This window comes from Callorhinchus milii, unplaced genomic scaffold (assembly GCF_018977255.1).
Source record: "Callorhinchus milii isolate IMCB2004 unplaced genomic scaffold, IMCB_Cmil_1.0 Scaffold2, whole genome shotgun sequence".
NCBI classification, from domain to species: Eukaryota; Metazoa; Chordata; class Chondrichthyes; order Chimaeriformes; family Callorhinchidae; genus Callorhinchus; species Callorhinchus milii.
The window spans coordinates 9630324-9656511 of record NW_024704743.1 but is presented as its reverse complement, the minus strand read 5'-3'; the positions used below and the strand labels follow the sequence as shown (position 1 = coordinate 9656511).

Sequence of the window (26188 nt, the reverse complement as noted above, 5' to 3'; positions counted from 1 at the left end):
TGTAAAGAGTGAAGATCAACCTCACTCACAGCCTGTGTCAATATGACAGGAATGTGCTGCACTGATTCTCAGTTTGTGTGAGTGTGACAGGAGTGCCCCCCCCCCCCTCTCTCAGTGTGAGTGTGACAGGAGTGCCCCCCCCCCTCTCTCTCAGTGTGAGTGTGACAGGAGTGCCCCCCCCTCTCTCTCAGTGTGAGTGTGACAGGAGTGCCCCCCCCCCTCTCTCAGTGTGAGTGTGACAGGAGTGCCCCCCCCCCCTCTCTCAGTGTGAGTGTGACAGGACTGCCCCCCCCCTCTCTCAGTGTGAGTGTGACAGGACTGTTCCCCCCCCTCTCTCTCTCAGTGTGAGTGTGACAGGAATGCCCCCCCCTCTCTATCAGTGTGAGTGTGACAGGAATGCCCCCCCCCTCTCTCTCTCTCAGTGTGAGTGTGACAGGACTGTTCCCCCCCCCCTCTCTCTCTCAGTGTGAGTGTGACAGGACTGCCCCCCCCCCCCTCTCTCTCTCTCAGTGTGAGTGTGACAGGACTGCCCCCCCCCCTCTCTCTCTCTCAGTGTGAGTGTGACAGGACTGCCCCCCCCCCTCTCTCTCTCAGTGTGAGTGTGACAGGAATGCCCACTCCCCCCTCTCTCTCTCTCAGTGTGAGTGTGACAGGACTGCCCCCCCCCCTCTCTCTCGCTCAGTGTGAGTGTGACAGGACTGCCCCCCCCCCCCCTCTCTCTCTCTCAGTGTGAGTGTGACAGGACTGCCCCCCCCCCCCCCCTCTCTCTCAGTGTGAGTGTGACAGGACTGCCCCCCCCCCCCTCTCTCTCTCTCAGTGTGAGTGTGACAGGACTGTTCCCCCCCCCTCTCTCTCTCAGTGTGAGTGTGACAGGAGTGCCCCCCCCCCCTCTCTCAGTGTGAGTGTGACAGGACTGCCCCCCCCCCCTCTCTCTCTCTCAGTGTGAGTGTGACAGGAGTGCCCCCCCCCCTCTCTCAGTGTGAGTGTGACAGGACTGTTCCCCCCCCTCTCTCTCTCTCTCAGTGTGAGTGTGACAGGACTGCCCCCCCCCCCCTCTCTCTCTCTCAGTGTGAGTGTGACAGGACTGTTCCCCCCCCTCTCTCTCTCTCTCAGTGTGAGTGTGACAGGACTGCCCCCCCCCTCTCTCTCTCAGTGTGAGTGTGACAGGAGTGCCCCCCCCCCCTCTCTCAGTGTGAGTGTGACAGGACTGCCCCCCCCCTCTCTCTCTCTCTCAGTGTGAGTGTGACAGGAATGCCCACTCCCCCCTCAGTGTGAGTGACAGATCTCTATCATTCTCAGTGAGACAGTGACAGTGCGGCGCTGGCCCTGCAGGGGGCGCTCGCTCCCGGGCTCTGGGTGGCGGGGCCGCGCTCTCCCCCTCTCTCTCTGACTGCTGTGGGAGGAGGGAAGCGGCCGAGTCGCCGGGTGGGTGTGGGGTCGGGTCTGTGCTCTTCACCTCCAGCTGCAGGTCGTCGTGATCCAGGGGAGACGGCGGACACGGTGAGGAGAGGCCGGGGAGGGGAGGGAGTGACGCCAGAGCCTCGTCAGCCCCCGGCACAGGCCCCGACACCGGCACATCAAGCTGGGAGGCCGGGGAGGGACAGGCCGATGCCGGGGCCTTTTTTTATATCCAGCCGCCGCCAGCCTGGGGTCTGTCAGTCAGCCCCGGGGCCGGCTTCAGTCTCAACCCGGCCCCGCGGGCACCGCACCGCACGGCTCCGAGGCGGTCACCGGCTTCTGGTGAAGGACTTTGTCCTCAGCCGGACACTGAGTGGGAGGGCGCGGCTGTCCTGGCTCTGGCCGCGGGTGTGAAGGTGAACAACGAGTTGCGTTTATACAGTGTGAGTCCTTGGTGCCGAGCGCAGGGCAGCGCCCCAGAGCGCTTCACTGTCACACTCACACCACCTCTCACTGTGAGGGTGAGGTTGGCTGCTGGTGTGAGGGTGAGGTTGGCTGCTGGTGTGAGGGTGAGGTTGGCTGCTGGTGTGAGGGTGAGGTTGGCTGCTGGTGTGAGGGTGAGGTTGGCTGCTGGTGTGAGGGTGAGGTTGGCTGCTGGTGTGAGGGTGAGGTTGGCTGCTGGTGTGAGGGTGAGGTTGGCTGCTGGTGTGAGGGTGAGGTTGGCTGCTGGTGTGAGGGTGAGGTTGGCTGCTGGTGTGAGGGTGAGGTTGGCTGCTGGTGTGAGGGTGAGGTTGGCTGCTGGTGTGAGGGTGAGGTTGGCTGCTGGTGTGAGGGTGAGGTTGGCTGCTGGTGTGAGGGTGAGGTTGGCTGCTGGTGTGAGGGTGAGGTTGGCTGCTGGTGTGAGGGTGAGGTTGGCTGCTGGTGTGAGGGTGAGGTTGGCTGCTGGTGTGAGGGTGAGGTTGGCTGCTGGTGTGAGGGTGAGGTTGGCTGCTGGTGTGAGGGTGAGGTTGGCTGCTGGTGTGAGGGTGAGGTTGGCTGCTGGTGTGAGGGTGAGGTTGGCTGCTGGTGTGAGGGTGAGGTTGGCTGCTGGTGTGCGGCCGGCTGCTGGTGTGCGGCCGGCTGCTGGTGTGCGGCCGGCTGCTGGTGTGCGGCCGGCTGCTGGTGTGCGGCCGGCTGCTGGTGTGCGGCCGGCTGCTGGTGTGCGGCCGGCTGCTGATGAGCTTCACTGTTTACTACGCTAACTCCTTGCTTGTCGGTTTTCCCAACTCTTCCCTCTCAAGCTGGAGATCATTCAGAACTCTGCTACCCAGGTCCTCTCCTGCTCCATGACCCTATCACCCCTATCCTCACTTGGCTCCCCCAGAGGATAGAGTTAAAAATCATGGTCCTCGCCTTCAAGGCCCTTCTCGGCCTTGCTCCTTCTTACCTCTGTGACCTGCTAACATCATATCGACCTGATTGCTCCCTCAGCTCACCTACACCCTCTGCCCGCCCCACCCCACTATCGGTGGTTGGGCCTTCAGCCTCTCTGCCCCCACCTTTTGGAATACCATCCAACTGTCCCTTTGTCTCGCTCCCTCCCTTGCCTTCTTCAAGGCCCCTCAAGACCCTCCTCTTTGACTATGCCTTCGGCTCCCCCTTGGTTCCCTAACTTCCCTGCCTGCCATCCCTCCTGATCCCAACACCCCAGCTCGGGTCCAAATCGCTGATTGTCCAGAGCCTTTGGACATCCTCCAGATGTGAATGGTGCTATACAAATGTAATTTGTTGTTGATGGTGGCGTGAGCATCTTGGGACGTCCTCCCAATGTGAAAGGCGTTATACAAATGTAATTTGTTGTTTGTGATGGGGTAAGCTGGCTACTGCTTCCGCAGAGGGGTGGTGGGTCTCTGGTCCAGTTGCAGTTATATTTGTGGCCACCTGTTGCTGGTGTGTGTGTGCGCAGCTCGTTGTTTGTTGGTGTAAGGGTGTGCAGTCAAGCTGTTGCTTGTTTGTGAAGGTGGGCAATCATGTTTACAGGCGCTTTGGAGTTTATGGAATTTGGTGCTTCTTTCACGTTTTAATGGGATTAAGGCAGATTCCATTAGTCCACGAGCAACCTGATCTATAGAAATTTACAGCACAGAACGACTGCTTGCATTTATGCTGTGCCCTTCATACAGATAGTGTCTTAGAGAGCAGAAGGCCATTCAGCTGGTTTGTTTGTGTGTTTGCTGGTTCTCCAAAAGAGCTATCTACCCGTCCCTCTTCCCCTCCGCTCCATAACTGCTGGCTGTGCTTTCAGCCACTGTGCGCGAATTTGAACTCTTTGCCTCAATCCCTCTATCTTGCCCCTTTTTTGCTTCTCTTCATATAACACCTGAAGACTTTCTTCTTTGACTAAGCCTTTGGTTACCTCCCCTCCCTTTTTGGTTCGATGCCAAAACACCGCTCGTGTGACGGTGCTATATAAACGCAAGTTATTTTTCTTCCCAAAATGTATAACTTTTTTAAAATAAAATTTTCTGCGTTAAATTTCATGACGGTTCTGTGAGCCTATTACCCTCATTCTTGTTTGGCTCAACTGCCTCCCCATCCCTCAGGGGATTGAGTTCCAGGTCCTCATTCTCACATTCAAATATCTCTGTGGTCTTATTCCACCCTACCTTGTAACCTCCTCCAATCACACCATCCCGGCTGCTCCATTCACTCAGCAAATACTGGACTATTCCCTGTCCCTTCCCCAATGCATTATTGACAGTTGGGATTTCAGCCATTCTAGAACGCCATCCCAGAGATGCTCTGTTTCGCTCCTCTTTCAAGGCTTGTCACAAAAAGTACCTCTTCTACCACCCTTTTGGTAATCATTCCCTTCCCCACTCCCTCGGGCTCCCACTCCTAGCTCATGTGCCCAACTAAGACTGTGAAGGGTTTTGAGATATCTTCCCAAATGAAAGAGGCTATATAAATGTAAATTGTATTGTATCTTCTATCTGTCTGATCTGCTCAGATTTGGTTTGTCTCTGTATCATCCTAAAGTTGCTTACAGTTCTCTTCCCAAATAGCCATGTTCTCTATTTTTAATGACATACCCCTTATACCTGAGTCTAGATTATTTATATAAATGGAGAAAAGCAATGGGCCTATCACTGATCCTTGGGGAGCACCATTGTTTATATTTCTCCAATCTAAAAACACCGACTCTGCCTCTTGTCTGCCAGGCTACCTAAAAGCAAGATGATAAAAGGTAGACCCGACAGGTAAGAGGCAGAATAGGTATTTTCCATGCTGCCTCATTTCTGTTAATTCTGTTTGTGTTTTTGCTAATTACTTTATTTGGCCTGAGAAAAACTTAGAGAAAAATGTTGCTCAAAACTCTTTTTTGTGGGAGATGATTAGCTTTAATCCTCTTTCAAAATAGTAATTTGTTTTGAGCATGTGTGCCAACAATTTTTTTTCCCTCCTTGGTTCTTGTATACCTTGTATTTAGTGCTTTGAGATACCTCAAAGATGTGATAACAACAAGATTACATTTGTATAGCACCTTTCACGTCGGGAGGACGTCCCAAGGCGCTGAACAGTGTACAGCATTTCAGACCCGAGCTGGGGTCAGGGAGGGAGAAGGGAGGGGTGGGAAAGGGGGGTGACCGATGGCATGGTTGAAGAGGAGGGTCTTCAGGCGGGACTTGGAGGGTAAGAAGGGGATGAGGCAGAGTGATTGGGGGATGGAATTCCAGAGGTTGGGGCAGAGTGGCTGAAGGCTCTCCTGCCAGTGGTTGGGTGGGTGGATCGGGACGAGGAGCCGGCTCAGCAGAGGGAGCGGGCGGGTTGGTAGGCGGTTAGGAGGTCGCAGGGGTAGGGTGGGGCGAGGCCATGGAGGGCTTTGTAGGTGAGGACGAGAATCTTGAACTGGATCCTCTGAAGGATAGAGAGCCAATGGAGTCGGGTGAGAATAGGGGAGATGGGGTTGTGGAGTTGGTGCCGGAGAAGACATGGGCAGTAGAATTCTGGATTATCTGCAGCCTGTGGAGGGAGGAGTTGGGAAGGCCAACAAGCATAGTTTGCATAGTCGAGCCTGAAGGTAATGAAGGCATGAACAAGAGTTTCAGCGGCCTGAGGGGCAAGTCGGTTGATGTTACCGAGGTGAGGAAAGGCAGAGTGGGTCATGGCTTGGATGTGGGGAAGAAAACAGTTGAGGGTCGAACAAGACACCTAGGTTCATGACTGGCTTGGTGAGTTGTAGTGTGCAACCATGGAGGTTGATTCTGCCAGAGCCTGAGGTGCAGAGGTCCTGGCGCGAGTAAATCAGGAGGGCCTCAGTCTTGTTCACATTCAACTGTAGGAAGTTTGCCCTCATCCAGGACTTGATGTCCGACAGGCAGTCTGTCAGGACAGCAATAATTCTGGAGTTAGGGTGGAGGCAGAAAGATAGTTGGGTATCATCCACATACATATGGAAGTTGACCCCATGTCTGCGGATGATGTCACCAAGGGGGAGCATATAGATACTAAAGAGGAGAGGGCCAAGGACAGAGCCCTGGGGGTTGCCAGTCGTGACAGTGCGGGGGCTGGAGGAGAAACTGTTAGAGGCAACAAAGTGGAGACGGTGAGAGAGATAGGATTCGATCCAGTCAAGGGCAGGTCTGCAAAGATTAAGTAAAGAAGAGAGGCGGTGTAGGAGGATGGAATGGTCGACAGTGTCGAAGGTGGCAGAGAGGTCGAGGAGGACAAGGAGGCAGAGGGAGCCCTGATCACAGATGTTCAGAATGTCATTAGTGACTTTGGCCAGGGCTGTTTCCGTGCTGTGGGCAACACAGAAGCCGAATTGGAGGTATTCAAAGAGGGAATGGCAAGAAAGAAAGGAGCGGAGCTGGACGCAACTTTCGTTCCAGGACCTTGGAGAGGAATGGGAGGTTAGAGCTGGGGCGGTAGCTGGAGAGAAGGGATGGGTCCAGGGAAGGTTTTTTCAGGCTCTGGGTGATGACGGCTGTTTTTAGGGGGGTGGGAACTGAACTGGTGGACAAGGAGAGGCTGATGACGTTGGACAGGAGAGGGGCCAGAAGATGGAGCTGGGAGATGAGGAGAGAGGATGGGATGGAGGGAGGGAGCAGGTGGTGGGTTTAAGTTTGCGAATGATGGCAGTGAGGGAGAGATAGGGTCGAAGGAGTATGTGGGGGTGGCGGTGTACGGGGCAGAGGTGGCTGAACGTATCCCCTCGATTTTAGATTCGAGAAAGTCCAGCATCTCCTCACAGTTGGAGTTCGAGGATAGGATGGGTGAGGCGTGTGAAGGTGGATGGTGGAGATAAGGATAAGGTGTTATATCAAATACAAGGATTATTATCATTATACCTGTAAGGTGCATTGTTTCTAAAACTTCAATATTTATGTCTGGACTTTATTTGCTGATAATGTGTGATTTTCGCAAAGACAAAGTAGAATTCAGAAGTTGTTCAACATGAAATAAGAACTAAGTCAAGTCAATACAAAGTTATGCCTCAAAACAAATTGAAAATTATTTTAATATTTTATAAATGCTTACATGTAATGAAAATTCCTCATGGAACTGATGAAGCAGAGTCCATAAATTATATTAAAAGGGAATTAGATGGGTACTTGAAAAGGAAAGATATGAGGAATGAAGAGAGGGATTAGATTAGGTGTCATATAATAATAATCCCTCCAAAACCAAAAACAATAATAAATTGGTCATTTTCAATCTACGACTGTTTGTGGGACATTGCTGTGTGCAATTGGCTGCCGCGTTCGCCCACAAGTATACAGTCAATTCATTTTACAGTGTGTTCTGTGAAGCGCTTTGGGACGTCCTCCCGACGTGAAAACGCTATATCAAATGCAAGGATTATTATTATTATATAGCACCGATAGCCAGTGCTGACTTGTTGAGCTGAATACTCTGTGATAATCAGGGGTTCTGTAATTGAAATAATCAGAATCTTGCACATCACTGCTCTTTACAGTTCAGACATTCTTGCATTTTAAGTGGTTCTTACCCTAACTTGTATTCACTTTGTAGCTATAACAATAAATAGTATTTAGTGTGGGGAAAGAGCCAATCACCTTCCAGCTGTGTCTTTAACCCATTGCTCTTTGATTATTAACAAGACAATCCTGGCGCCCTTCACACCGGGCAGCGTCTTGGAGCATTTAACAACAACAGCAAGATTTCATTTGTAGAGCGCCTTTCACGTCGGGAGGACGTCCCAAGGCGCTGTACAGTTGGGTCAGGACCCGAGCAGGGGGGAAATGGTCAGGGTGAGGGGAGGGAAGGGAGGGAGTGAGGAGGGGGTAGAGAGTCGAGAGGGGAGCTGAAGGCTCGGTCAAACAGAAAGGTCTTGAGACCGGCCTTGAAGGAGGAAAGGGAGGAGGCGGCGAATCTGGGGGATGGAGTTCCAGAGCCTCGGGGCTGAGAGGTTGAAGGCCCGACCACCGATGGTAGGGCGGTTGGGGCGGGGGATGTGGAGCAGACCGGAGCCAGAGGAACGGAGGGTACGGGCAGGTAAGTAGGGGGATAGTAGGTCGGAGAGGTAGGAGGAGCGAGGCCGTGAATGGCCTTGTAGGTGAGGATGAGGATCTTGAATTCGATCCTCTGGGGGATGGGGAGCCAGTGGAGGCGAGCGAGGGTGGGAGTGATGTGATCGCGAAGCCTGGTGCGGGACAGTACACGAGCTGCGGAGTTCTGAATGACCTGCAGCTTGTGGAGGGAGGTGCCGGGAAGGCCGGCGAGAAGAGAGTTCCCATAGTCCAGCCTTGAGGTAATAAAGGAGTGGACCAGAGTTTCAGCAGCGTGAGGGGTGAGGTAATGCCGTAGTCTGGCGATGTTTCGGAGGTGATGGAAGGCGGTGCCAGTTGTGGCGCGGATATGAGGAAGAAAGCACAGTGGCAGAACTTGACGCTGCTCCAGGTGGAGGAAGGAGGTGAATGTACTAGCCAAATTTTTACTTTTGCTTTATTCCCTGTCGAAGTTAAGTATTAGTGTTCCAAACCTGTAGATTTTTGTGTATCATATCAATTTCTCTAGATAATTAGTTGTGGAGCAAAGATCATTTTATTTTCAGATAACAAAACTGCTAAAGTATAGTAATTAGAGTGGTTGTTGAGTCGATGACAGGAGAGCATCAATTTAAGATAGTTAGCAAGGTAGCAAATGGAAAGGTTAGGTGAATTTTTTTAAGCGCAAATTGAGAGTGAAAAGATTGCTCTTTAAACGAGTCAGCACAGAAACAATGGGCCAAATGGCCACCTTCTGGGCTGTAAGTTTCTAGGGTTCTATAGTTTCTAATTAGAAAAGAACTGTTTTAAAAGGTGCTGCATTTCTGTGCTCATTTTGTTTAGAATTTAAAAAAATTCTATTGCAATTAAGACTTTTCATGGTGAGCTTTAGCAAAATGTAATCTGTAACTCAAGTAAATAAGCAATGGCATTTCCTTTGTAAAACATTATGCAAAAGCCCATTTCAGCAACAATTTGCATCTATATAGAGTTCTTCAATTAGGCCAGCGTCCCAGAACGCTTTACAAAGGCTGGGATGAGGGAAAGGAACAGGTTACCATAGGTGTAATTGAAGACACGGGTTTTAAGGTGGAATTTAGGAAATTAGGAACAGTAGGCCTGCCCCACCACTTTCCAGGATTATGGCTGATCCGCAACTCAATTCCACCTCCCCATCCTCTCCATATTCCTTGATGTCAAGTATTTTAAATATTTGCCTTTTAAATTTTTCAAATGACTCTGCTTCACTCCCCTCACCTGCGAGGTGAAAAATTGTTTCCTTATTTCACTTTTAAACGGTGCAGCCTCAAGTTTAAGACAATGGCCTCTGAACCTCAATTCTCTTGCCAGAGGAAACAGTTGCTCATTATTCAGCCTGTCAAATCCCTTTATAAGTTTATACACCTCGATTAGATCACCCCTCAACCTCGTGAATTCGAGAGAAAACAATCCAAGACATAATTCTGGAGGGGGGGGTGGAGGAGAGAGAGAGAGATCTTCCAGAGGTTAGAGGTGCAGAATCTGAAGGCTCAGTCAGTAATGGTGTGGATAGGGTAGCAAATGTTCACCAATCCTGAGTTTGCCAAGCAGAGGAGTGGGGTAGGAGATCAGAGAGATGAGGAGGTGCTGGATTATGGCCTTTGACGCTGATGACGCGGATGCATGGTTACAGAATTTGGAATACATTGGATGGTGGGCTCGGGAGGTGAGTGAGGAATACATTTGAAAAGGCCCAAGCGCGAAGCAACAGAGGCATTGTGTGGACGTTGTTCTTTCTGGATTATGTGTTGTAATAAAATAGCCCGAATTTCCCTGAATAAACCATTAATTTTTTTTGACAAACATGTCTGACGGTACACATTGATATTAAAAGTTAGGAAAGTTGGGGCGGAATTGAGCAGAGTGAGGACAACTAACTTGAATGAAGTGAGGGTGAAGAGAGAGTGTTGGAGAGTGAGTCATACTGCGCCCTTTGTCGGACGCATTTCTAGGCTTTGGAGGCTGCTGTTCACTCTTAGTCTCGGTGTGCACATTTTGGCTGCCGCCACCGACCTGAGCTGCTTCCCCAAAATGCTCCCATCGCTGCCTCAACCCTCCATTAGTCCCACTCGGTCCTGCACTTCTACCGTCCTCCCCGACTCCTATTCCTACTCGACCACCCCACAGCCTCCATCTGCTCCAGCCTGCGAATCCTCCGTCGGGTCCAACGTGGCAGACGCCGCTGGCTGTCCAACAGCAGCCACTCCGACTGCCCTATACCCCATTCTTGCCATAAAGCCCATCGGTTCCTGACCACGGGAGACAACCTCGCCTCCCTCATCCACATCCCCACCCTCCTTGTCAGTCCTCCCCCTTCCCCTCAACTGTCCCCTCCACATCGGCCTACCAACTCACCATCTCACCATCTAAGACCTCATTGTCGACGAAAACATCAACACTCGGGGCCTCATTAAACCTGAATCACTCCAGACGACATCTTCCCCCTAACGGAAGCCACACCACCAGGCTACACCTTCCATCATATCTCTCGACCTAACCACCGTGGCGCTCATCTCCCAGTCCCCAATCGGCCTATCCCCTTACTCCTCTGGAACCTTCCCCTCCTTTGAGCACCTTATCCTTTATCACCCCTCCAACCTTTCCCTCAAAATTCTCCTTATCTATCGCCCCCCCACCCCAAGCTCTCCCTCACCTTCATCCCTGACATCTGCACCCTCTTCCCTCTCTTGCTCTAAACACCTCCTCACCCTATGCGACTTCAACCTTCACTCACCCCCTCCTGCTCCAGCTCTGCTGGCTTCTCCTCCCTTATCTTCTCCCTCAACCTCTCCCTCCACATCCACTCAGCCATCCACGTCCATGGTCATCCGCTCGACCTGGTGATCACTTGGGGCCTCACCGTCTTGGACCTCACCATCATCAACAAAGCAATCTTGGACCATCACTTCATCTCCCTTAACTCCTCAATCCGTCTCCCTACTGCCAACCAACCCGCCTCCGCCTCCTACCGTCCCTGGAAATAAATCCCCCCCCCCCCCCCCCTAACCTCTCTGCTGCCTTGAAGTTATCTGAACTCTTTCCCCTCTGGGCTTCCTCTCGCAATGACCTATCCTCCTCGGTCACTCCTTCACAGCTCCCTCTCCTCCATTCCCTTGCTCCCCTCTCTTCCCGAACCGTCTCTTATTCATGTAAGTCACCATGGTACACCAGCCACCTCTACTCCCTTAAGGCACAGGTGCTGAATGCACCTGGCTTAAATCAAACTTAACGGTCCATCGGCAGATGTGGCTGGATCTTATCGAAACTGCTCCCCCTTCGCATCCGCTAAATCGTCATTCTACTCCTGGACAATCCTGGAGGCCAAAGACAATCCCAGGCTCCTCTTCTCCATCACCAACCGGCTTCTCCACCCACCCTCTCACGCCTTGCCCTCCCTCTCACACCTTGCCCATCCTCACCTCCATTGCCAACTGCGAGTCGATGCTGGGCTTCCTCGAATCCAAAGTCAAGAGGATCTGCTCAGCTGCCTCTGCTCTTCCATCTACTATACCATCCCCATCTCCCCCTCCCACCCCAGCCCCTACCCATCCCTCTGTCCACACCTTCGAACCTCTCTCCCCCAACTCTCACCACCACTATAACTCTAATGAAACTGACCAACAGCTCCCTCTCCATCCCTACCCCTCTCCTTACCTCCCAGCTCCAACTCCGTGCCCCTCTACTCACAGACATCATAAACCTCTCCCTGTCCATTGGCACTGTTCCCACCCCATTAAAAACGGCTGTAATCACTTAAGAAACCCTCCCTGGACCCATCTCTGCTCTCAAACTACCGGCCCATCTCCAACCTTCCTTTCCTCTCCAAGGTCCTGGAACGAGTTGTGATTCCCAGCTTCGTTCCTTCCTCTCTCGCTACTCCCTTCACAAACCCCTCCAATCGGGTTTCCGTGCCGCCCACAGCACAGAAACAGCCCTGGTCAAAGTGACAAATGACATTCTGTCCATTTGCGACCAGGGCTCTCTCTGCCTCCTCGTCCTCTTTGACCTCTCTGCTGCCTGCGACACCATCGATCACTCTATCCTCATCCACCGCCTTTCCTCTCACCTCCCTCTGTCCTTGACTGGTTCAGATCGTACCTCTCATGCCGTCTCCACTTCATCTCCAGAAATGGTTTCTCCTCTAGTCCCCGCACCATCTCAAGCGGAGTTCCTCAGAGCTCTGTCCTTGGTTCCCTCCTCTTCAATATCTATATGCTCCCTCTTAGTAACATCATCTGCAGACATGGGGTCAAATTCCACAGGTATGCAGATGACACCCAACTGTACCTCTCTGCCTCCTCCCTTGACTCCGGGACCACTGCTGTCCTGACAGAATATCTTTCAGACATGGAGTCCTGGATGAGTGCTAATTCTCTTCAGTTGAATAACAACAAGACCGAGCCTCTCTTGATTGGCTCCCGTCAGCGCCTCAACATTCAGGCGCTGACAGCATCACCGTCCGTGGAGGTACACTGCACCTTACTAAGCCATTCTGGAACCTTGGTGTCTTGTTTGAACCTCAACTAACATTTCTACCCCACATCTGTGCCATGGCCCGCTCTGCCTTCCTCCACCTCCGTAACATTGCCCGGCTCTGCTACTGTCTCATGCCACAGGCCACCAAAAACCTCATACACACTTTCATTACATCGAGACTTGACTACGCAAACTCCTTGCTTGTCGGCTTCCCCAACTCCTCCCTCTGTAGGCTGCAGATCATCCAGAACTCTGCAGCCTGTGTCCTCTCCTGCACTATGCTCCGTGACCCGATCACCCCCATCCTCGCCCGATTCCACTGGCTTCCCATCATACAGAGGATACAGTTCAAGATCCTGGTCCTCACCTTCAAAGCCCTCCATGGTCTTGCTTACATTTCTACCCCACATCTGTGCCATGGCCCGCTCTGCCTTCCTACCTCTGCGACCTCCTAACCCTGTGCTATCCTGCTCGCTCCCTCCACTCAGCGGGCTCTGGCCTGCTTTACGTCCACTGCCTCGCTCGCCTCACTATTGGCGTGTGGGCCTTCTGCCACTCTGCCCCCACCCTCTGGAACTCCATCCTGGAGTCACTCCGCCTTGCCCCCTCGCTTGCCTCCTTCAAGACCCATCTCAAGAACTTCCTCATCGACAGTGCTTTCAATCACCCTCCTCCCCCCCCCCCCACCCCCGACCTCCACCTTCCCCGATCCCGACCCCCAGCTCAGGTCCGAAACTCTGATTGTCCAGCTCCTTGTGCTTCCGACGTGAAAGGCGCTATACAAATGTAATTTTGTTGTTGCCTTTATTTTTTTAAAGGGGCAGTAGTGCATGTCTGGCCTAAAGGGGAGGAAGGGGTTTAAAAATTCATCTTCTTGGGTTTTGGACCTCCTCACTTTTTGAAAGAAACCATCACTTGTAGAGATTGGCTGACAAGACTTTTATTTTGAATTTGTGTTTGGCTTATGATACTACCCATTTCCTAGCTCACTGAAAAATCTGATTTAGTAAAACTCTCCTTGTAAATGAGAGTGAGATGAAGGATATGGAATTGAAGAATTGCTATCGACGTAATGGTGAAGCAGGCTTGACAGGTCAAATAGCCTGTTTTTATGAAGCAGTTGCCTGTTGTTTGCTCCTAGGAACAGCACATTAAATGCTCCTCCCCATCATTGTACACTTTCTGAAATAATTGGTCTTGATAAGGAGCAGCAATATAATCCTTGCATTTGATTTGATATCTACCACTGATACATAATTCTAGATTTTTCTACTCCATTTCTATATCACGGGTATAACAGCTAAACAGTGAAACACGGTGCCTTGTGACATCATTCATTTCTCCATTGTTGCTAAACCATTACCACATCACCCACCCATCTTTGTGCAATCTCTTCTCTGTAGATTTGTCTTCTTCTAAAGTGGCCACTGGTAACCTTTTGAGGATAGTAGCCCCTTTATTTGCACCAGAAGAGTGAGTTATGATGACAGATGAGTAATGCTATACAGAAAATTAGACATGGTGATGCATTGAGTTGGGTATGGTGCTGTTTTATATGCTGATCATGTACAGCCTTAAAGGGAAACATTACTGTGCGGTAGCACTTTCAGTATGATTTTGTTTCTCCACCATTCTATACTTTCATATTCAGTGCATTTTGTGTAGTATGCAGGGTGAATTCTGTGTCTGTTTGGAGAAACTTTTACTTTCCATTGGGTGCTGCTGTGAAACCATCATCTTGGCTTTGACCCACAGATTGATTGATTAATTTGTCAGTGAGCAGCTCTTCTGGTGTGAGTTTATCCTTTATTTTCTGCATACTGGAATAGAAATATCAGCAATTTTATTGAAATAAATACTTTGGTGGTGGATGAAGGCAAAATATGTCACTGGTGACTATATTTCCATTGTGATTGATTGCCCTTTGTCAACCATGTACTCCCAGGAAAGTTATGATGCACTCTGAAGCTTCTTTTACCCTGGCTGAGCAATGAGCCTTAATCCAATGTCTGAATAGTACCTTGATAATCCCCGGGGTGATGTATCTGCTCCATACCTGAGTTAGTTTTGAGGCACCTTAGGTTTCCTGTGTTTGTGCTGCGTTACAAGAAGTCTTGAGTTGAGTCTAACCAATTCAATTCATTGGGTTGAGTCTAACCAATTCAAACAGGATCCATATAACCAACGGAAAGAATACTTCAATTCTGTTAGTCTGGGTGGAATTCACGTGCTAGAGTGAAAGCAGTCCACCAGTTAATTCTGCTACGCAGAACTGAGGTGTCAATAATTCAGAATTTTATATCATATTGTGTTCTCTGCCCACATACAGATACTTAGACTGGAAAAAGAAAAAAAGTTCAGAGACCCATCAATATAATTTCTTCCAAAGTTGGATATAACTGAAACTTTTTTTTTGTTTCTCCAGTGTTTTGTTTTACCGTTCTTTTCTTAAAGTACTGAGTTGTGCTGAGTCTAATCCACTGATGGTCCCTCCCTTGGATAGCTGGCACAAGTTAACTGCACCACGTATTACTCCAAACAGAAAGTTTCAACAACCTAATCTTGTCATCAACAATTCCCTTGGCTACATATTTTAATGGTGGGGTAGCAGCTGACAATAGGAGCCCTGGCTGAACATTTTTCTTCTCTTACACCCTTTTCCCTCATTGTAACTAAACTTTACACACAAAGAGCATTCTAAGTAAGGAGTTGGAAGACTGTTTCTGGCAGCCATTTATAATTTGTGAATTTTTGGATTACAGTCCTCCTGACGTGAAAGGCGCTATACAAATGTAATTTTTGTTGTTGTTGTTAATGGAATATAATGACACACCATGAATATTGGCTCTAGCAAATCCCGTTATTGGTGTTTGCTGTTCAGCTTCAAACTTTACTATATTTTGCAGATTACACAATAAAGAGACATTGATGTTAACCTTTAGGTTGCCCATAGATTTACAAACATTTTCTGTTTACTCTGTTGATGTCAAATGCACAGTGAAAAGACTGTTTTACATCAAAAAATTTATTTAAAAGACTAGTATTTAAACAGTTTAACAATAAAAATATTGGAAAACTTCTATTAGTAAAATACATATTAAGAGAATGCTAATTTTAACAAAATGTAAAAAGGTTATAATTTCTATTTAAGAAAACTAAACAAGAATATAGATACACGATCCTTTATGCATTATTCTTAGGTGAAAAACAGAATGCTTATTTATTTTACTTTTTTTGTGGTTATGCAATTTGTTGTCAATTTTTACTTTCATTTCTGACGTTAAAGCTTTCACTCAACTTCCCTTTGGGTCTTCAGCCCAATTTTGAAACAGAAGCAATTTCTTAAAAATGCATTTTCTTGAAAACTGGCTTTACAGCTTTTTGAAGCCAAGAGAACAGCAGCAGCAACAACAAATTACATTTGTATAGCGCCTTTCACATCGGGAGGACATCCCAAGGCTGGAAAATATAAGTAAAGAAGTTCGTCGGAATGTATGACAAATGTGACCAGGTTAACTCCTGATGCAATTTTTTTTCATATCTAAATCAAGAAAGATGAGAGGCTATGAATAAGTAAATACATTGACTCCCATCTGCCCACTTCTCCCCCACTCACCTGAGAATTTTTACTGAGCCAAGTGTACTTATTCACTATTCACCATAAGAGTTGTAAATTTGCAAAAGGCAAGGCTGTTTACATTGGATCATATTTGCCATCACGAGGATTGCAGAAATCTAGGTGAAAAGTCAACGTGTACCCTAGATTTACTAACCTTTAGTAAAAAAAATTAAAATTATCCATGCTATCGACAAAGACCTGGTTCATGTTTTCCAGCACACCATCAGTGAGGTTTCAGCCACTTTTGCCCCTGCTATTTGGAGTTTGAAAAGCCGTCACCCTGCTCCTTCCTTCTCAGCGCCTTGGGAAGTCCTCTTGATGTGAAAGGCACCATACAAATGTAATTTGTTATTGTTGCTTTCAAAACCCATCTAGAAACCATCTCTTTGACTGCATCTTCAGCCACCTCCTCCCACCGTTCTCAAGCTTTGACTCCATATCTATAAATGTTCTACACGAAAGGTGGTATATAAGTGCAAATTATTGATAAAGGTTAAAAAAGAAAGAATTGGGATGGCTGGGATAAAATAACAATATTAAGCATAATTTTTTTTTGATTGATTGAGCTGATTGGGAGTATAATTAAAATTGAAAACTTATCATGACACTTTGTTATCGAATCGTTAAATTGTAGCTGTATCTTCTCTCCTATCCTACCCAAAGAAAAAAACTATAATTAAAGGTTTGGGTTCTTGGTGTAATAAATCACCATTAATAGTAATAATAGTGGTAAGAATACCTATCACTTAAAATATAGGGATTTTCATTTTAAAATAAATATTTCAAAGTACTTTATGAAATAAATTGATTAGAAATTTAAGTGAATGTTATATAGGCAAACGCGGCAGCAGATCTGTGCAATCATCCCGTAAATAACAATGTATAATACGATGGTAGAATAATAGTCTGACCAATGCATTCCTGAACAGGAATTGTTTTTCTTTAACTGGATCTTCAGATGGAGTTTGCAATCAGGGGAGGGAAAAATTACATGATGTTTCAAGCTTCAGACTTGTACACTTCCTGGTGGCTGGTTTCTGAGTGACGGGGTACAAGGTAGATGTGCGATGGAGGCATGCAAACGCTCTCCGTAGGTGAGAAAACAAACATGAACTTTTTTGACCCCAGGAGTTAGTAAGAAGTTTCAACAACAGTTGCCATAATATACATTATCAAGCCCATTCCAGGGTATGTGGGTGCAATCGAGAGTGCTTAGCCACCTGAGAAAGATAAAAGTTTGTGACATTTTGCCTCAGAATATCTGAGGGGGACAAAATCTGGTGGAAACCGGATCTGGCTTTACTTGTTCGTATGAGCAATGGCCTCTTGGAAGAGGCACGAGTGTATTTTCCATTGAAAAATACGCCATAGATGCCAACTCAAAAGTTATTAGTTCTTTAGCTACTATTGTATTACATTGCCATAGTAATAGATAAGGAGTTCATTTTAAAAATAACTACTTTAAACGCTAGCATTCACAAGATTGATTCAGATGAAGAAAACCCTTCAGCCCATTTGATGTTATCCTTTCAGGACACCAACCCTTCCGTCCCCCATTCACACACAGCATCAAGCTTCTTTATAAATGAGTCCATATTCTCTGAGAAAAGAAAAACTTCCTGGTAACAGTCCTGAAACTGCCTTTTACAACTAACTCTGAACCTATGTTCGTTCTCTTGTTCTACTTTTTTTTGTTTTTTTGTACTGTTGTTGTACCTTATAGTATTGATCTTGGTTTACTTTTTCAATCCCATTTAAAATTTTGTACACCTCTATGAGGTCCCATCTGAAACATTCTGTGAAGCGCTTTGGGACGTCTTGAAGATGTGAAAAGCGCTATATCAAATGCATGGATTATTATTATTATTCTCTCAAGACTGAAAAGCTCTAACTTTGTCTATTCGTTGCTCATAGCTCATCCCTCTAACATTTCTGGCTCTGAAACCTCTTACTGCAACTAAATATATCTTTGCATCTGCACACATGTTTCACCAAAATCTGACATCCATTCAATAAGGTTTACACAACTTGGCCTGCAAAATATACAGTCAATTCACTTTACAGTATTATCTGTGATGTGCTTTGAGACGTTTCAACAAAGTAATTCGTGGAGTCCTGTAGCTCAGTGGTTAGAGCACTCGCTTTGCAAGTGAGAGACCTGAGTTCAATTCCAGGCAGAGGGCGAAACCTTGGGCAAGTTTCCTTACTCCACACAGAGCCTAATAATAATCCCTCCAAAACAAAAACAATAATAAATTGGTCATTTTCATTCTACGACTGTTTGTGGGACATTGCTGTGCACAATTGGCTGCCGCGTTCGCCCACAAATATACAGTCAATTCACTTTACAGTGGGTTCTGTGAAGCGCTTTGGGCTGTCTTCCTGACATGAAAAGCGCTATATCAAATGCAAGGATTATTATTATTATTAATAAGGCGCTATATTAAATGCAAGGATTATTATTATACATTGGACCAAATTTCATTGCAGGTTCGTTTGCTGGATAGAAACTTGGACCCTTATAAATTCTGTTCTGGTTGCTTTGCTGGGCCATGTTTGAATATATAGTGCACTGATATTTATAGTTTGCATTTTTTAGGTTTTCTTATATGTTTCAATGTTTCAAGCATAGTTGCAATGGATACAGCTAGTCTTATATATTTGAACGTTAATAGATTTTGTATATGTATTACTGTACAGCATTCAGGTGATTTTTCTTTTGAAAAGTGCTGTAATCCAAACCAAGAAAATGCGCTGATGTGGGAGCTAGAATAGATGTTCTGTTTGGCAGACACTTGCTAAATTAACATGGTTCTGAATATTTGTCTGGAAAATACATGTTAACATTTTAAAACTGATGTTCTAAAAGTTTTTTTAGTAATTGCTTACATCTGAAATGAAGCTTTTTTTTTTCTCCTTTACAGTGAAGCCATACAATGTCCCTGAAACCACGAGTGGTGGATTTTGATGAGACATGGAACAAGCTCCTGACGACAATCAGAGCAGTTGTCATGCTGGATTACGTTGAGAGATCGACGTGGAATGACCGCTTCTCGTATCCTTACTAGGCAAACAAATACTCCTCTGGTTTTCCATTCCAGTGTTTAAAATTTTGCAATGCTAAATAGCAGGGTGCCCTTTTTAAAAAATAGTGTAGTTGGAAATGGCCACAGTATCAAAGATATTGATCTCAGGGTGATGCAGTATAAATTTTTCTGAAGTTTTCTGTTTACTTTAAGAAAATACATTTTATGCTGATTTGAGTTCCTGACTAATGGAATATCCTTAGTCTTCAAGTAGGTTATACCAAATTGGGTGTTTATACTTTTGATGTCATGAAAGAACTGGTCGTGTGATTGTCTCTTCAACAGCTGTAATAAAACGTTTGTTCAAAGTTTCTTGGCCTGAGTTATCTACGGAGAAGGGAGAGAGCACAATGTGATTTACAACTGCCACATTTTAAGGTGTACAAATGCACTTTTCAGAGTGGGACTCCAGTACAATTCATGGTCCATTTGGTAGTGAATCACTGCTGTCAGTAGTTGGTCAATTACTTCCTGGTTCAAAATTCCCAGTCTTTCGTGTAACAGCAAATGTGAGCAGCTGGGAAGTCATGGCCACAATTGTTGATATTGATTCCTTGTTTGTATTACGAGTCCACCAACTAAACAGATTTAGGAATTTCCCTGAACTCCTCTGATATTTAGATCTGTAAATATTTACAGAAACTCTATTTTCTGGGTATTTTATGAAAAAAAACAAGTATGAAGCTGAAAAATATTGCATTTCTGAAAGGTTCATTGTTCCTTTTTTGGGTTGAAATGTGGCTACAAATAACCCAGCCTCATCATTTTGTGATAGAAAAGAGATAAATAATATGTGATTAAGGACTTACACAAATGCTTAAAGTGACCATGCCTCCAGTGCTTTGGGACGTCCTCCCGACATGAAAGGCGCTCTATAAATGTAATTTTGTTGTTCTCCTCGACCTCTCTGCCGCATTCAACACAGTCAATCACATCATCCTCCTTCACTGCCTCTCCCTCATTCACCTTAGTGGGACCGCACTCGCATGGTTCGAGTCCTACTTGACTAACTGTCAACAATACATCTCGGCAAACGGTCTCTCCTCCTGCCTCCACCTGGTCACCTGCTGGATACCCCAAGGCTCCAACTTTGGGCCCCTTCTTTTCCTTATCTACATGCTCCCTCTTGGCAATGTCATAGAATCATAGAATTATACAGCACAGAAGGAGGCCATTTGGCCCATTGTGTCTGTGGACGGCTTTTTGAAAAGAATTATTCAGTCCCACTGCTCCACTCTCACCCCATTGCCCTGCAAACTTGTCCTCCCCAAATAATTATCTACTCTCTTAAAAGCTGTTATCAAATCGGCTTCCACCACACTTTCAGGCAATGCATTCCAGATCCAAACTGTGTAAAAAAAATTCTCCTCACCTCCTCTGTTTTTTTAACAACTATTTTAAACCTGTGCCCTCAGGTTACTGACCCACCCGCCAGTGGAAATAGTTTCTCCTTGTTCACCCTATCGAATCGCCTCATAATTTTGAAAACTTCTATTAAGTCTCCTCTTAATCTTCTCTGCTCCAAGGAGAATAATCCTCGCTTCTCTGGCCTCTCCTGATAACTGAAGTTCCTCATTCCTGATACCATCCTGATAAATGCTGTGCACACTATCCAATGCCTTGACATCCTTCTTAAAGTGTGATGCCCAGAACTGAACACAGTCTCTAGCTGAGGCCTAACCAGTGTTTTATAAAGGTTCATTATAACTTCCTGACTTTTGTATTCTATGCCCTTATTTATAAAACCTAGTATCCCATATGCTTTTTTAACAGCTTTATCTACCTGTCCTGCCACCTTGAAAGATTTACTGATATGAACCCCCAGGTCTCTCTGTTCCTTCAACCCCTTTAAGATTCTACCATTAGCTTATATTGCCTCTCCTCATTCTTCTTCCCCAAATGCATCACTTTGGATTTCTTCACATTAAACTTCATCTGCCACGTATCTGCCCATGTTACCAGTCTGTCTATGTCCATTTGCAGTCTGCTACTATCCTCCTCACTGTTTACTACTTTTCCTAGACATGGGACATCCGCAGACATGGGGTCAACTTCCACATGTATGTGGATGACACCCAAATCTACTTCTCTTTCTCCTCCAGCTGCGTCTCTCACTCCGCTGATGTCCTCTCAGCTTGTTTGGCGGACATCAAGGCCTGGATGAGCGCAAATTTCCTGCAGCTGTCAGCAAGACGGAAGCCATATTCATTGGCTCCCGTCAACATCTTCTCTCCTGTGGGTCAGAACGCCTCATTCTCCCTGGTCTCTGCCTCAGTCTCACCGAATCCGTGTGCAACTTAGGCGTCAGGTTTGATTCCCAGTTTTCCTTTTTACCCCACATCCATTCCCTGACCAGGACCGCTTTTTTCCACTTCCGTCATATTGTCTGCCGCCGTCCGTACTTCACAGCAAAAGCAGCCAAAACCCTTGTCCACGCCTTCGTCACTTCCCGGCTGGACTATTCCAATGCCCTTCTCGTTGGTCTCCCCAGTTCAACCATACACAAAATACAACTAATTCAGAACTCCACTACCTTCATCTTCACAAAACTGCGTAATCCCATCACACCAGTCCTTGCCAGGCTCCATTGGCTCACAATTACTTCAATTACACAATTATTTCAATATTTTCTTACTTGTTTTCAAATCATACTCCACCTTCAGCCATTACGCCCCGAAACTCTGGAACTCTTTCCCTCAATCCCTCCGCCTTGCCCCCTCCCTCCCCACTTTCAAATTCCACCTAAAGACTTTGCTTTTTGATCGTGCTTACGGTCACCTCCCCACTCTCTCTCGGGTTCAGAATCTGCCACTGTCAATCGCTCTGGGTCACTACCTCGCGTGAAGGGTGCTATCTAAATGCGAGTTGTTGTTAAAGAAGTTGGTTAACTGAATGGCCCCCTTCTGTGCAGAAATATTCTAGAATAAGGCTATGCAATGGTGTTATCTTAAAGTATAATGCTATTTAATGCTCATACGATATATTTCAACAATTGTGAAGTGGAATTAACGTTAGCCTATGCGTGGTCTGTTGATCAGAGTTGCTTTTTTTTCTGATGGTGATTTCTTCATATCAGAGCACTCTTAATGACATATCTCAAAAGCACATTGCATGTTCCACCACATCCTTTGCCTTGCCCGTCCTTAATTGTGTTTTGCTGAAGGAAATTTCAACAAATTGGTTACACATTTTGCATTTACTGCAAAAAACACTTTCACTTCATGGCTGATTCAAAACAGAATTTGGTAAATGCAACTACAAATTACGTTTGGTGAGTTGGGGGTGGGGAGTACTTTCTGTTCACACAACTGACCAACTGTAGAAGAAAAAAGCAATAAGAAAATATTATGCCTCTAGGAAAAAGTTTCTTGCTTTGAAGTGGTTCTAGTGACTTGAGTTATCTTGGAGGAGCTCGGTCCATCGGTGAGGAACTCCATTCAATTAATGGGAGCAATGGTCTGAACTGGTTTGCGAGCTAATCCTTCGTTGCCTCAATGCCAAGAAAAGTGTAGTACCAATTGGTTATTGTGAGATTCTATCAAGTACTCTGCTTAGATTTCTAAACAAGTATTTTCCAATTTTGAAGGTTTCATGTACAATTTATATTTAATAATATTCTAATTTTCGTCTCTTATGTTGTCATGACCCTTAACGTTCTTTTCAGAGACATTTATGCTTTGTGCGTAGCCTACCCAGAACCTCTGGGAGAACGACTCTACACAGAAACAAAAATCTTTCTGGAAAATCACGTCCAACATTTGTACAAGGTATCACTTTAGTTAACTACTTAAATTCTGCAAGGGCGTAAAGTGCAGAACAAGAAAGTGATATTCAGCCCATCTTGCCCACTGCTTTGAATGTTGCATTGAATAATTTGCATTGTGGGGAACTCTCCTCGATCAAAGGAGATGAATAACTACAAGTAAAAATGAGACTTAATGCTGACTTCATCTCTCTCTGCCCCTAGTAATTGAGTGAAGATACCAGAATATTTGTATAATTAATATCTACATTATTTAGTGTGACTGGCTATAGTTTCACAGTTCCAACTTGAGTCAAAAACAAACCATTTGATCATCAGTGTCAGTACTCCTATGTCCTGCAAATTATGTCCTTTTACTGATTTTCAACTCGTTCTTCTTACGACAACCATCAGAGATAGCCTTTTAAAACTTAAACAATTTCATCTTAGATTCCCCACAAAATCAAAAGAGGTTTGGATGAAGAAGCCCCTTTCGCTCACTTGATCTCATTCTTCCAAAATACCCATCCTGTGAGTTTGTGGGGTCCTCACAATGTAATACAAGAGTTAATGTTTTAATAACCAAAGTCAATACATACATCCAGGGACCCTTCGGATTAAATGTGATCCAATCCTTCCTCCGGTAGAGAATGGTGACCGCTTCATGTAGATTGTTGATCTGCCCTCAGTGTCTCCGAGTCCCTTAAACAGACAGTCCTTTACGCTCTGTGTTTCTGAGTCGCTTACACAGACAATCTAGCAGGAGTTTTTCTCTCTCCGTCCCTAAATAAAATGGCAGCAGTGTCTCTCGTTCACGACCCACCCTTCTGCCATGTAGCCACCCTGATTTGCTGCTGCTGTGCCTACGGTATCCCCTCGCCAGGTGGCACTAGTCCCATTCATGCTGGTTCTTTCTTTGCAACAAAGTCTCTACTACACAAAAACCAGCCCAAGATGGGATGTGGGGGGGGTCTCAGCCGCACTCTTTCATCAGCTTACACCTGTTAATAATAATAATCCTTGTATTTGATACAGAACCTTATCACCTCGTTGAGATGACTCAAACCACTTCATTGTAGAGTGTAGTGACTGTATTTTGTGGGTGAAACACGGCAGGCAATTGTATACAGCAGTAGTGGATTGAGTGACCAAATTATAATTATCACTTTTTTTATTTTGTCTTGTCTTCTGATCACAGCATAAATCTGTTTCTTAAATAAGTCGAATGGCTTTTCCAGTAACAGTTCCAGCTGTTTTGGTTGCCCTTTTGTGTAAAGAAATACTTTCTGTTTGTCCTAAAATTGTCCTTCACAACTTGACCACTTGTCCTGCAGCTACGGTGTATCTGAAAGTATTGTTCAATATTTACTTTCTCTTTCCCATTAAGCTTCCTGTTTCTTCTTATAAGGTCCTCATGAATAGAGTTTGTCTATTTGAGACAGTTTTTCTAACCGTTCCTCATAGCTCTTTTAAACAATGAGTCTTAATGACTGTTGGTTTGGTTGATTTACTGATTCTGATTATGTCAAGGAGTTAAACCACCATCATTTGGGAATCATTACCTCAGATGTTTCTTGTATGTGCATTAGTACCTTGTTAATACCATAAAATCCCATTATAATATGGTAGTTAGGTGTTGGCTATCACTTAGTGCACAGGTCACTGATCGGCTTTTTAAAGTGCAGCAGCTCATCTTTTGCCTGCATTTTTTTCACAAATAAATATCAGGGTCTATACTACAATCACGAACTTGAGAGCTTCATTGCTCATAACTGCAGTTTCTCAATGATGTCAACATAACTATATTTTTATAGAAAAAAATAATTCTTGCATTTAATAGCACCTTATCATGTTATCAAAACATCTCAAAGTGCTTCACAGGTTTATTACTGTGAAGTGTAAGGTTTGTATATTTTTGATTTTTTAAAATCTGTTTCTGCTTTTCCCTATTTTCCTAGCTTACATTGACTGTTGCATTTCATTTATAGAAAGTTCTGGATTCTGAAGAAAAGATTTTGACGATGTACCACAAATATTGGGAAGAGTACAGTAAGGGCGCAGACTACATGGACTGCTTGTACAGGTACATAAAATAAACTCCTACAGTTGCAACACCTGTTTTGAAAAAACGTTCTTTAAATTATTAAGAGGTATATGGTACTCATTCAAGAATGAAACGCTTAGTAATCCATGCAATTGATGTAGTGCTTTATCGTATTTTCAAAATGACTTCACAGGTTTTTACTCTAAAGTGCAGTGACTGTATTTGTAGGTGGACGAGACAGTCATTTTCTTACAGCAATGTCCCACAAACACACATAGGGTAAATGACCAAATGTATCTGGAGTATTGTTGACCAGGATACCAAAAGAAACTCCTTTCTCTTTTCGAATAGTGTCATGGGATCTTTAACATCCACCAGCAGGTCTTCTAACTCTTAGAGGGGAGTGTTACCAACTTAGCCAGGCTTACATTTATAGTCTGGGTGGTCAGAGAGAGTCTCGAAAGCTTCCTGCAACAGAAGTATTATGTGCGGTAATTTATTTAATCAGTCTTTGATATGTACAAAAGATTTACAAGAGTTAGAAGACCACATTGGGATTTTGAACTCACAATCCAAATTGACACTTCAACGCAAGTGCTGTCGATGGAAATGCTAGAGGTCCTGTTCTTCAGAAGAGGCATTAAAGAAGGGTTGTGTCTGCCTGCTGGTGGACGTTAAAGATCCCATGACACTATTCGAAAAGAGAAGGGAGTTTCTTTTGGTGTCCTGGCCAACAATCTGGAATGCATTGCCTGAAAGGGTGGTGGAAGTCGATTCGATAACAGCTTTTAAGAGAGAAGTAGATAATTATCTGGGGAGGACAAGTTTACAGGGCTATGGGGTGAGAGTGGAGCAGTGGGACTGAATAGTTCTTTTCAAAAAGCTGGCCACAGACACAATGGGCCGAATGGCCTCCTTCTGTGCTGTATAATTCTATGACTCCATGAAGATTATAAACAAGATTATGTAAAATTCGAAGCCCAATGTTTCATCATTATGGGTTTGCCAGCAACAGCATTGCACAATGAAAAGAACAATTTTCCAGGTCTGAGTGATTTTACTCTTCCTAGATGGGATGCAGGGGCAATTTAAAATACAACCTGTCGGCAATTACCTGTGAAGTATTTTGATATGCTTTGAGATTTTAGGCACTATATCAAATGTAAGGTTGATTATCATTACAGGGAAGAAAGAAAATTCACAGTAAATAGAAAACTAATCTGACAATCTTGGTTCTGCTCTTGAGCTCCATAACCATCAGTTCATCTCCGGATATCTAAGCTCAGTTATATA

The 26188-nt window shown here is 45.6% G+C and overlaps 1 protein-coding gene across 3 annotated transcripts in view; it reads left to right on the top strand.

The window, feature by feature from the left end:
• Window positions 1-1386: 1386 nt before the first annotated feature.
• Window positions 1387-26188, top strand: part of cul2 (cullin 2) — a 60371-nt gene continuing 35569 nt past the window's right edge. For 2 of the 3 annotated variants that reach the window (XM_007893494.2, XM_007893491.2), the window contains exons 1-4: window positions 1387-1500; window positions 18948-19078; window positions 22774-22876; window positions 24840-24934. In XM_007893494.2, the coding sequence (XP_007891685.1) occupies window positions 18960-19078; window positions 22774-22876; window positions 24840-24934 (317 nt within the window). In that variant the 5' untranslated portion in view covers window positions 1387-1500; window positions 18948-18959. Of the gene's footprint in view, window positions 1501-16879; window positions 17118-18947; window positions 19079-22773; window positions 22877-24839; window positions 24935-26188 lie in introns of those variants that run through there. The other variant, XM_007893492.2, reaches the window with a different exon arrangement.